The sequence below is a fragment of the Thunnus albacares genome, chromosome 4 (genome assembly GCF_914725855.1).
Source record: "Thunnus albacares chromosome 4, fThuAlb1.1, whole genome shotgun sequence".
Lineage (NCBI taxonomy): Eukaryota > Metazoa > Chordata > Actinopteri > Scombriformes > Scombridae > Thunnus > Thunnus albacares.
This window is the reverse complement of record NC_058109.1, coordinates 29,900,214-29,912,410: the sequence shown is the minus strand read 5'-3', so window position 1 is coordinate 29,912,410 and position 12,197 is coordinate 29,900,214. Positions and strand designations below refer to the sequence as shown.

Sequence of the window (12,197 nt, the reverse complement as noted above, 5' to 3'; positions counted from 1 at the left end):
CCATCCACCTCTGCTGCAGTGGAAATCATCACCATGGCAGTGTTGATATCACAAACAAGCCATTGAACGACACACAGCTGTATTTTGAATGAATCTCTTTATTTCTGATGTTTTTCAGTCATCTTCACAATCTTAGCTGAATGTATCTTCTACTGACTGTAGCAGGGAATTCATATTTGAGCCGAGGCAGGATGTGGCCTCTCTGGAGCCTCACTGCCTGAAGTGGTGATCCTAATTGCTACTGCAGAAAACACTGACACCAGTGTGAGAGAGGCAGTGAAAAAGATTGTGATGAGATAAATACTTCCAAGAAGGCCCGAACCTCAGAAATCTGACAGCATCAAAAGAATGACCTTGTTATTGAGATGCTGGCTGATAAATATCTAACGTTGAAAATTGCTGTCACAAAGGACATGATGGCTGGGGTAACTGTGGGAATAATGCGCATGGATACGGCCTCCATGGTAATTGTTGTTGAAAACAGTGTTTTCACTGTGAATGAGGCAGTGAGGAGAATTGTCATGGGGGAGTGGCTGATTTCTCATGATGCTCAAAATGCGTATTGAGAGCTCATCAAAGAATAGGGTGACCTTAAAGAGAACCCATTCATCCCTCCACATGGAGGACTAGCAGAGGAAAAGAAGCTGTGTGTGTGTGTGTTCTCAATGCTAAAGTGCTTGAAGACTCCACATGCAAACATACGATAAGTACTGTACACTGATGCTTTTTCTTTTTGACATTCAATAACACCAACTCTAAACAGCCTGCAAATGTTTTTCTCAATCGCATTTTACAGTATTTCAGTAGTTCGTTTCCTCTGTGGGCGGAGGCGGGCAGGTTCCTTCCCGGCAGCACTTGAAGATGAGGGTTATTTGTCTATGTTTATACCAACCTGATGCAGTCATATATAGAATGTTTCCCTTTCTTTAGCGGCTGTTGCTACTGACGTTGAACACACACTGTATTACCAATAAACCACTCATACCTAGCAAGATTTATCAACAAAAAGTTTCAAACATGCATGTATTTCTGGGCTGCAGTGTAATGTCAAATAGTCATTTCATACATGATATGGTAAATGTGTTATTAATTTATTTTAACTTTATAGGATGTTGGTACCTTTCCTGTAGGATCACGGGTGCCAGCTGAATGCCAGTTTAAAGTAATCTCTCTCTGTATCACTGCTTTGTTTGTCTTTGTTTTATGTTTTTTCCTCTTGTCTTGTGTGTTGGCATGTGGTGACTGTTGTAGTTTCCCCTATGGGGCTCAATAAAGTCTATCTATCTATCTATCTATCTATCTATCTATCTATCTATCTATCTATCTATCCATCTATCTATCTATCTCTTCTTTTTCATAGTTCTCCTTCCATTTGTCTCTATCTCTTTCACTCTCCCTTCATATTTCTCTGTCTCCCTGTATGTTGAGACAATGCCACAAGAACTCAGTAGCCAGGACTGTCTGCCTCTGTAATCTGACTAGTGAAGTGTAGTGTGTGTGTTGAAGGATTGTCATACAGAACAGAACAGATAGTATTCTTTTCATGTCAGCCAGTTCTTAAGGTCAAACGATCCTTGAAAAAGTTGTTTATTTGCATGTTTATTTAATAGTAAAGGTGATCATTTTCATGAATATTCTATGAGGAAATATTTGGAGTTTGGAAACCAGGTAAATGGAAGGAGCTTTGATATAAGGGACATGATCTAATGGGAGGTATTGCTTCATGAAATTAAAGAGGTTGATTATCAATAATTGTGACCATATTACCAAGAGTTATGTTTTTTTACTGTATTGAACATTTTTGTGTTAAATAATGGCATTAAAGTGTTGGTTTTAGTTATAATTTTTAATAGAAAGTGTGTAACCAAGGATGGCACATAATGTGTTGGCATAAAACATGACAACACACCTTAGTATGAAGTGTATTACAATTTCCATTCTTGACTGAGTGAGCATATATGACCCCTTCAATTTTTATAGGCCTATCTTTTCAGTGACAGAAACGAGAAGTGTAATGTTTGATGTGATGGTTTGAAATGAAATCTCGTAGTAATCACTTTATAAAAGTTATTTAGTAATAAAGCAATTCTTAGAATGAGGCTCTGGATGACATTGTTAAATGAAATCACTCATATTGACTGTGCACTGCATTAATAATAAGGCACCTAAACTTAAAATACTATGTCAAAATGTTGTTTGCCTGCTGCCTTAAAATGTTATATTGGCAAAAATAGAGAGGAAAATCTACAAAGCTCACTTGTTTGACAAGATCACAACCGCCCAGCATGACTGGAAAAAACAATAATAAGATTTTCAAAACAAAAGCATACTTCTAAAACTTACAGGGGAAGCATCTAACTGGAAAATGTAATTTTTATCCCCAAACAAACAAACCAACCAACCAATCAACCAACCAACAAACAAACATAAACAAACATAAACAAAATAAAACATAAAATATATAAAAGCAAATTATTACATTAAACTCAATACAATTCAAATAAATTAATGATTAAGGAGCCATAATACAAATTATGACTATCTGTATGCTACAGCAATTATTCTACAGCACAGTATGTGCATGGTTCACCTTTCCATCCCCCATAATACAAGCAATTAAATGACATGCCCTAGATGTCAGCATACTGTACAGTTGTGGCACTTTGACCAGCGAGTGCAATATTTGCCTTTTCATTGTTGCTTCAAAAAATAGCTGTCAAAAATAACCCACTAATAATGAGACCCCATCTTTGCAGAAAAAATATGTCAGGGCCTCACATACAACTGTGACATACAGAGTACCAAGTGCACACCACACTGAGGAGTTCCTCTTTCAAGTTCAGTTCCTCTGATAGTCTGGTTGACCAACTTCCTGTATCATTCTGGGAAGGCTGGCGACCATTCTTTGGCACTGCCCCTATGCAATAAAACTATAATAATAATAATACTATCTGTATAGCCTGGAACTTTTCAAGCTAGGAACACAAAGTTCTTTCCAATGCAGAGAGACAGCATAAAAGATCATCACAAATAAAAAACAACAACAAGACAGTTACAAATAAAATCATCCACAAGGTTAAACAGTTAAGAACAAATCTTATGGTTATAGAACAGAGCTGCAATATGTAAACAAAAGTCTAGTTGTCAGACAAACAGACCAGTCTATAAATGTGTTTTAAAACTGAAAAGCTGAGACAGTGTCAGCAGACCGAATACGAACTGGAAAACTGTTAATTATCATTATCATTATTATTATTAAGTCACAGAAAGTGACTAAGTACATTTTCTCAAGTACTGTAGCCTACTTATGTACAATTTTAGGCACATTTAACATTATTTAACAGCTAGTTAGTTACATACAAAACATATCAGTTTAGAAAATAAGATGCATGTTTATTAACTAGCCAACAGCATGTGAGGAAGTTAAAATTAGCATCACCTCAATGAACTACAACAGTAAAGTTACAGTTAAGTCACTTATGGCATCAGTAATGATGAACACTAACTGGGGCCATTCTGCATAACCAGTACTTTTACTTACATTTTGACACATTTTGTTGTTAATGCTTCTGTATTTCATAATGTGATATTACCACATTTACTTCATAAATGATCAGAATACTTATTTTCTTATTTTACCATTATTATTATTATTATTATTATTATTATTATTATTATTATTGTTATTATTATCATTATTATTATTATCATTGTTGTTGTTGTTGTTGAGTTAAAGGTGCAGTGAGTAAGATTTAGAGACTTGGCAGAAATGGAATATAATATTCCTAAGTATGTTTTAATTAGTGTATTAAATAAGAATTGTCATGTTTTTGTTACCTAAGAATGAGCCCTTTACATCTACATCTAAGTTTCTAGCTTCCAGGTTTTCTTCTGCATTGTGCAGCCCACTGAATATGTGCAGCAATGTTTCCCCCGCTAGCCCCACCTGTGAGCTCCTGCTCAGCCCATAGACTTCACATTGTGATGACGTCACAGATTTTTAAATCGTTTTTCTTGGCTCGAGGAAAGTTTTTACAAACATAAAACCTCCATGGATCAAAGGTTCATAACAGAAAGAGTCATAATTGTTTGCAGTTCGAGGTGTCTTGTCAACAGTTTTACAGACGTCTCTTTTATAACGGTGGTCTATGGGGAAAATCCTTTTTGGGCTGCAGGGGTATTTTTCGCTGCAATTCTGCGAGTGGCCACTAAGAAAAATTGGTGCCATATCCAGCCCTTATTATATATCCATGCTTATTATACACATGGATGTATGAAGAAAACTTGATACAGTGTCGGAGGTGGGGCCCTGTTCATTCCTATGAAAGTTGCTCAGTGGCACATGAAGCCAAAAAAGTTCAACAACTTCTGCATTGCTTTTGCATCTGTGAGGCCCATAGAGCAAGCGCAGTAGTGATTTTCACCAGCTGAGTTGGCTACTTCCGGTTTAGCCCTCCAGCTAACTTGAATGGGAATGAAACAATTGAATTGTGCGGCTCTTCTAGGCTTTTGAAATGCGATCAGACCAAATGGATCAAATTCTGATAGTGAGACAAGTCATTTCGCGGGGGTTGTGACGCTCAAAAAAATGTATCTGCCGATTTACAGACATCTCTTTCACAAGGTAAGTCTATGGGAAAAACTCTTTTTGGGCCAGTGTGTGTCATGTGACGTTGTAATTACGTGGTTTGGCTGCTATGTCAAATTTGCTTCAAAGCCTGGTGCTCTTCCTGTATTGAGTTCTCTTTATACATCCATGATTATACATCCATGGTCCTCTTCCATGTACCCCGCCATATTGCAACATCATGTTTCTGTAGCCCAGAGCGGACAAACCAAACACTGGCTCTAGAGAGGGCCTTTTGCATTTTTCACAAGTTTCATGGCCTGTAGATTCTCCACGCGCTACACACTTGGAGGGGAAGGGTCAGGGTCAGAGGTATTCAGTTGGTTACAATCTGCAACCTCGGCGCTAGATGCCACTAAATCCCACACAGTCGTCCTTTAAATGTCATTGGTCACGGTTGTGTGGAGTTATCTGTGCCACCTCTTACTCTGAAAAACTCGGGGCGGAAGTCTCTTCCTTGTTTTTGCCTGCAGATCACACGGTACCGTGGGTGTATTATAAGAGCGGGCAGCCAGAAAGGCTCCGCCGTCTCCAGTGTCCGGACCGGTCATGATTCTGCGGGCTGCGGTGCTGCTGCTCGGACTCGTGCTGTCGTGCAGGGCAGACTTCGCACCACCCACACTCAACATCAGCCTGGATGATGATCCAGATGTGCGGTGGATGCCGCTACTGAAAGTGTTTGACTTAGACTACCTCAAAAAAGCTGCAGCAGAGATCATTGAGTAAGTTTTAGACAGAGTCTGTTAGGCCCAATCATTTTGACAGTAATCTTTAAAAGTGTTTATTTCGTCAAAGTACTTTGTTACCATGTAAAGCTGCGTTTGGCAGATATTGCGGAAGTTATAGCCATCGACGAGAAGTTATTAGCAGTGCATACCTAATATTTTAGTAATATATGAGTATCTATATATGAGTGTCTATTTTAAATAAGATTGTCAGAATCGAAATATACATTCTTGTATTTACCAACAAGCCACAGATTGCATGGTTTCACTTTCTGTTACACTATCAGCAATAGTAAACAAAGACTTTGATCATCAGGGACACAACCACAAATAGCTAAAGAAGTACTTTACTGTTACCAAGAACCTGAGATTATGCGACACAACTCATGCTGACATAATGTTAACATATATTAACGTGTTATGTCAGCTTTGAAACAGTGAGTTAATGAAAGAGGCACACTTAAACATGATTTTTGGGCTTTAAACTAAATTATATGTCTATACTGTGTGGTGTTAATATTGACATTGACAAATTTATAAAAATCGGTATTTCATGGGTTGAAAATGGTTCAACCTTTCATCTGCTGTTTAAAATCAGGTCTGAAAAGGCGGGGCCAATGCTGACATAGAGTCGACTGTTTAGGAGGTTTCTACTTCATGAGATTTATATAAACTGAGAATGTTAATGCCCACCTCTCCCAGTCCCCACCCTTGAGTGTGTGTCTGTGAAACTGAGTATGTTGTTGATCGAGTCACATCATTCACAGCTTCTGGCAACACAGAGCTGAAAGTAAGATGAACAGCACAATGACATTTGAATGAGCCAGAAGTTGTTTTTAAACAAACCTGCCTGTGCTTAACTTGGTTTATTTTCTCAGACTGACTCCCATCTGTGTCATGGGAGGAAAAGCTGCTGGAAGCCACAAAAACAATAGAAATCCAAATTGTGGTTCGTCCTGTAGCTCTCCAGCTGTCTGTTCCTGCAGTTATCAGCGGGTAAAACCTTGTTTTAAAATGTTAAATCACGGTGTAACCAGAGCTCCACTGACCTCATTACTGAACCTGTCTACAGCAGCGGGTGTAACTGGAGCTCCAGTCTCTGCTGCTGTTAGCTCCTGAAGCTAAAACTCTCTTTATGTTAAAATAAACCGAATTAAACCGACAGGTTTATTTAAAAATTACTTTTGGCTTGTTTAAATGTCGTTAGCTATGTGTTGGCTGGAGCTCTAGTTAGCCACCATGGCTAGTCAGTTAGCCAGGTGTATCATGGCTTCAGATGGCCACAGCTTGTAGCGTGGTAGTTAGCTCAGTGTGTGTGTGTGTGTGTGCGCGCGTGCATGCATATGTGTGCATGTGTGTGTGATACAGCTCGGGACCATCATGGTCCACCACCTCACAAATGTCCACTTCAGGGGATTTCGGAGGGGAACAGTCCTCTGTGGCATATGTGCCTTGTGTGTCATGTGTGCCTCTGGCCAGGGGATGTCAGTGAGCAACTCCTGCCCTCCTGTCTCACACATCCACGACTCCTGCACCCACCCCGCTCCCCTCCTGAGCCCCTCCCCACCCCTCCTCTCAACCTTTTGCCCACTTTTTTTTGTGTCATTCAATTCAAAATTTTGCAGTGGGTGGAGTTAGGTTCAGACTTGGGGGTGAAGTTACACTTTAACTTCTGTGTTCATGAGTAATGTTTTACTGCATCTTTCACCATGCCTGTACTGACAGTGATCGCAACAACACAGACGGGTTTCCTTTTCATTTTTTGTCAGCTCCACAGTTCCAAAATGGGTGCATCATGCTATTGCTCCTGCTGTGATGTCCTTGGAAAAGTACCTTCCTCAGCCTTACGCAGGAGAGATTCGTGGCATGGCCTCACACTTTGGTGGAAGCGTTTCGGATGTCATCCTCCTCAACTTTGCCTATGAAATATCTGCGTATGTATGATTTTAAATTATACATTCCTAACAGAAAGATGTGCATTATTCAGAGGCACACAGTGTCTGACAAGTCTGCAGGAATAAGGTGAAACTCCTCTCATGCATGCAAACAAACTTTATGCATTCCTAGATTTTGCACTAGCATCGTAGCTCAGGACAAAAATGGGCACGTGTACCACGGCAGGAATCTTGATTATCCACATCCTGTTCTGAGGAATCTGACTGTCAACATAATTTTCCTCAAGAATGGAGAGGTACAGTATGTATTCAAAGCATCTGAAAATGAAACAGCTGTTGTACCTCTCACTATACCCACTAAAATAGCTCAGAATCAGTAGAGTCATTAAACTTTAGCAGGTGCAAAATGAAAGTCCTTGCATGATGATGATGTGGCTATGGAAAAAGAAATGTTTGTTGGTGCACCCTTTCAGGTGGCGTACTATGGAACTTCTTTTGCTGGCTATGTTGGTTTGTGGACAGGACAGAGTCCAAACAAGTTTACTGTCTCTGGTGACCAGCGAGGTAAGACTACACTTCTTTTCAGCAGTCATGTTTGTTCAGAAAGGTTGCTTAAGTCCGATGTTTTTACTTATCTGTGTTTGTTTGTCTGTGTGTGTGTGATTATCAGGCAATGAACGCTGGTGGAACTGGTGGAAGAATTTGGTGTCTGCTTTCCTGTTGGGGAGATCCCCAGTCAGCTGGCTGGTTAGAGAGGTGAGCATGTTAAGGAAGTGAGTCTGATGAGGCAATGTGCTGTATGAGGAAACGAAATTTGAATAATTCTGTGTAACTTGTACAGACACTGGAGGAGGCAGACAACTTTCTGGATGCAGTGATGCGTCTCTCCAAAATCCCCATCATCACAGGGGTGTATTACATTGTGGCTGGGGTGCAAGCAGAGGAAGGAGCCGTCATCACCAGAGACCGAACGGGCCCCGCTGATATCTGGCCATTGGAACCCGTGAATGGAGCGTAGGCATCGGAGGAGAATGCAGTATATGTGGTGTTTGCTGAGTGTGATTGCCCAACTCCATCCAAACTTAAAATTGTGTGTCCCTGTTTTAGATGGTACAGAGTAGAGACGAACTATGACCACTGGCGTCCTCCCCCAGCCAGGGATCATCGGAGGTGAGTCATCTCACATGATGAATACATCTACAGTCTTGTTGTGACTTTTATTATACTGTTGTTGTTCCTTCTTTCTTAGGGAAGCAGCCAACAAAGCATTAAATGCTACGGGCCAAGATCATATCAACATGGATACACTTTATCAGGCAAGTGTAGACTAGTAAATCACTATCGCAGGGGACCAAAGTACACGTGGTACTGATAGGAACTGCACACTGCACATTTTCAAAGAAACAATGTATAAATTTATAACAAGAGTTTTTTCCCCTCCAGGTTTTGTCACTGTTTCCAGTGTGTAATGGGTAAGGAGGATATCTGTTCATTATACTCTCATTTTTGTTTCACGCAATCACATGACATGTTCATGTTGTTGAGACAGGGCATTGTGTATACCAGTTTCAGTTCCCTTTGCTCGACCTCAGCAATAATGTCAATAGACCTTTGTTTGACAACATACTTCGGCACATAGCAAGTAGCATATAGAACAGCAACAGCTGAGTTTCAGTCAGATGTTTAACATTTTGAGTGTATGACATACAGTTTACAGCCTTAAAGTATTTTTTAAGAATCTACAGTTTATAGCAGACACCTTAATTGTTTTGTTTTTTTTGTCATTTTATTGTTTTAATAATGTATAGCATTGCATTTGATAATGACCATTGTCTACTATCTTGATAATCTCCCAGAATTACGATTTACACAACAACAATGAGTGCAGCAACCCCTGACAAGTATAATACACTTGTCAGGCCACAGGTAATTAAATTACATCTTGAATGTTTACATTTGTTATTTCAATTTCTCTCTCAATTATTTTGTCCTAGAATAATAAGTGTTGATAAAACACCCAAAATATGATCCTCTCTCACTCTGTCTTTTATCATCTCTTTCAAGGGCTGCCATATGACTGACTGAACTGACAGGCATCAAGCAGTTGACAGCTAGCAGTTTTTTGCTGCAGTGTCCTTGTGTATCTGAACTTCACAAACATAGTTATATGCAGATTCATGATCATGTGGAGATATAATCAATATTGAGGTATACTCATTGAGATTAGAAGGGAACTGGGCTTCAGTATTTTTACATTAACATTGCTTTTCTGCCTCCAATAAAATCATTTTGTTTTGATCATTTTTGTCACTTTATGTGCCTGCAAGTTATATTTCAAGGTTAATAAAAAAGGTATCTGTCTGCAGCATAATGTATACATTTATTCAGTGTTAAATCAGTAGGAAATACAAATTCAGTGAATACAAAAAAAATACACTAAAGATATCAAGCACAATTAACAGTAGTTTAACTAGAAAAGGCTTCACTCATGATTCCAATGTAAAATGATTCATTAAGAATGTTTTGATGCAGACTTCATAGCCCTCATGGTCCCAGGCCAGATCACACTGAACCTGCCCCATGCAAGGATTTGAGCTCTCTGGTACAGGGTGGTGCTGGCGTAGTGCCTGGGAGATGACTAAACACTGAGGAGGACAGAAAGGATTACTTTATGGACAGAAGTAACAAGATATCAATCAAATTCAGATTTGAAAAACTAGGCGGAAATGAGTAGTAGAAATAACCTTAATAATAGAAACGAAGAAATTATGAGCAAGTGTGTACACTGTGTAGTGACTATACAGTTCACAAATTGATAGGCACAAAAGCAGATATACTTTATATTGTGTGTGTATGTGATTTTGTGTTCTTGTCTTGATCCTAATAGTGATAAGAGTGAACCACCTTATTACTGATGGGAGTCTTTGCAGTGGCCTGTACATCAGCAAGAGAAATATTTTAGCAAACAGAACACATGTGGTATCAGGAAACAAAATATACACATTCTGCCATAATTCATGACATGGTGCATGAATAAAACATACACATTCACATCTGTCAGGATATTTGATTAACAAAGTAACTTTAAAAATGTTATTAAATATTAGTGCAAAACAAGATTAATCACAATGGCAGACCAGTTCGATTGCAATATATGGTATGTTAGAGTGTGGATGTGTGTGTACCTGCTGCTTCCTTCCCAGTTGAGGGCAATACTGGATCTTCCATGCAAGTTTGGAAAAGAAAAACATGCATCTTTTCAAACACAAAGCTTTGAATCTACCTTGAAAGACAGGTTTGCATTTTTTTCAAGTCTATGTTGAAACAATGCTCATATGTCCATATGTACATTGGAAGCATTATTGGACACTGTAATTATTCCTCCAGTCCATGCTGGCTGCACAGAGATCTCTTTTAAAAACAATTTTAACATAAGTGATGAGGGACAAAATCGACAGTCCTTGTCAAGTAAAGTAAATGTTATTTATATAGCGCCAAATCACAACAGAAGTTGTCTCAGGGCACTTTTCACATAGAGCAGGTCTAGACCATGCTCTTTAATTTACAGAAACCCAACATTCCCCCATGAGCAAGCACTTGGCAACAGTGGCAAGGAAAATCTCCCTTTTAACAGGAAGAAAGCTTGAGCAGAACCGGGCTCTAGGTGGGCGGCCATCTGCCTTGACTGGTTGGGTTGAGAGAGAAAGAAGGAGAGGGGAGAGGGGAGAGAGAGACACAGAGAAGCATAACAACAACAATAATAACAATAATAATAACACTGACAATAATAATAGAAATATGACTAGTGACAATAACAGCAGGCATGGTGTCAAGGCATGACACACCACTACGGCGTTCCTGAAGCCATGGTCCCTGCTGTAGATAACTAGGGGGTCCAGGTCCCTCATACTGTGAGACAAGAAAGCACAAAAACTCCAGGGAAGAAGCCAGTTAGTAACATGCATTAATTGTCTGAGGTTTGGACCAGAAAATTGCAGGTCATCCAGGTCTTTATGTCCTTGCTTGGAGTTTAGTTAACTGATTGGATTTATCTGATTTCATTTGTAAATATAATTGGATATCATCTGCATAACAATGAAAATTTATGGAGTGTTTCCTAATAATATTACCTAAAGGAAGCATATATAAGGTGAATAGTATTGGTCCAAGCACAGAATCTTGCTGACCTCCATGTCTAACTTTTGCATGCATGAAGGATTCATTGTTAACATGTACAAACTGAAATCGATCTGATAAATAGAATTGAAACCAGCTTAATGCAGTTCCATTTAATTCCAATTACATGTTCCGGGCTCTGCATCAGGATGTGATGGTCAATGGTGTGAAAAAGTCTTGGAAATATCACTTCCAGATTTTACAGGCTGAATTCATCATACCAGAAAAGGAAGTTTAAAGACATAAAATGTAACTTCCAAAATTAAATATCCAAGTATGACACACTGATAAACAATGACTAATAAAAACATTGCTGAAGTTGCTAAATGTATTTGACACTCCATAGTTGATTTGTATTAGAACTCAGTATACTGGCCCTTGGAAATAAAAGTAATTGAAATGTGACTTTCAAATTAAACAGGAAAAATTCTAAAAATAATATCCTAACTTTCAAAACCAATAAGGAACCATCACTTATTCACACCGATATTTCTCTTCAGTTATGTTACGATGATGCAATACCTCACAAAATTGGAATTGGAAGTCATCATATTAGATTAGCAAGTTTAAAGACAGGAAATGTAAATTAAAAATAACTGTGCAAACTTTGTGAACTAATGTGCTAACTTCCAAACCCAAAATTGAACTGCTACTCATGCACAGAGATGGTTCATTCCAAGTATGTTATTGTTATCTACAGTGCATTCCAAATCATTCACACTGAATGTGAAACTTCAATATCAATCTTAGAATTAAGTTATTGGTTTTGGAACA

The 12,197-nt window shown here is 38.9% G+C and overlaps 1 protein-coding gene and 1 long non-coding RNA gene across 2 annotated transcripts; one reads left to right on the top strand and one right to left on the bottom strand.

Moving 5' to 3' along the window:
- Nucleotides 1-5,091: 5,091 nt before the first annotated feature.
- Nucleotides 5,092-9,545, top strand: LOC122981464 (N-acylethanolamine-hydrolyzing acid amidase-like). The gene is made up of 11 exons (XM_044350210.1): nt 5,092-5,349; nt 7,122-7,286; nt 7,420-7,543; nt 7,721-7,811; nt 7,918-8,003; nt 8,089-8,261; nt 8,355-8,417; nt 8,497-8,563; nt 8,691-8,719; nt 9,104-9,173; nt 9,312-9,545. The coding sequence occupies exons 1-11, from the start codon at nt 5,177-5,179 to the stop codon at nt 9,330-9,332; spliced, it is 1,062 nt and encodes a 353-aa protein (XP_044206145.1). The 5' UTR covers nt 5,092-5,176; the 3' UTR covers nt 9,333-9,545.
- On the bottom strand, nt 9,381-10,794 carry LOC122981465. Its single transcript, XR_006403243.1, has 2 exons — nt 10,433-10,794; nt 9,381-10,181 (listed from the first exon to the last, which is right to left on the bottom strand). It is a non-coding gene; the product is annotated as an uncharacterized LOC122981465 (long non-coding RNA).
- Between the last annotated feature and the right edge of the window lie 1,403 nt (nt 10,795-12,197).

Excerpts from the sequence above, each read along its gene's own strand:
- LOC122981464 (XM_044350210.1), top strand. The coding sequence starts at position 5,177 with ATGATTCTGCGGGCTGCGGTGCTGCTGCTCGGACTCGTGCTGTCGTGC. Across the intron at positions 5,350-7,121 it reads GCTGCAGCAGAGATCATTGA|CTCCACAGTTCCAAAATGGG; the intron begins GTAAGTTTTAGA and ends ATTTTTTGTCAG. Across the intron at positions 8,004-8,088 it reads TCAGCTGGCTGGTTAGAGAG|ACACTGGAGGAGGCAGACAA; the intron begins GTGAGCATGTTA and ends TAACTTGTACAG.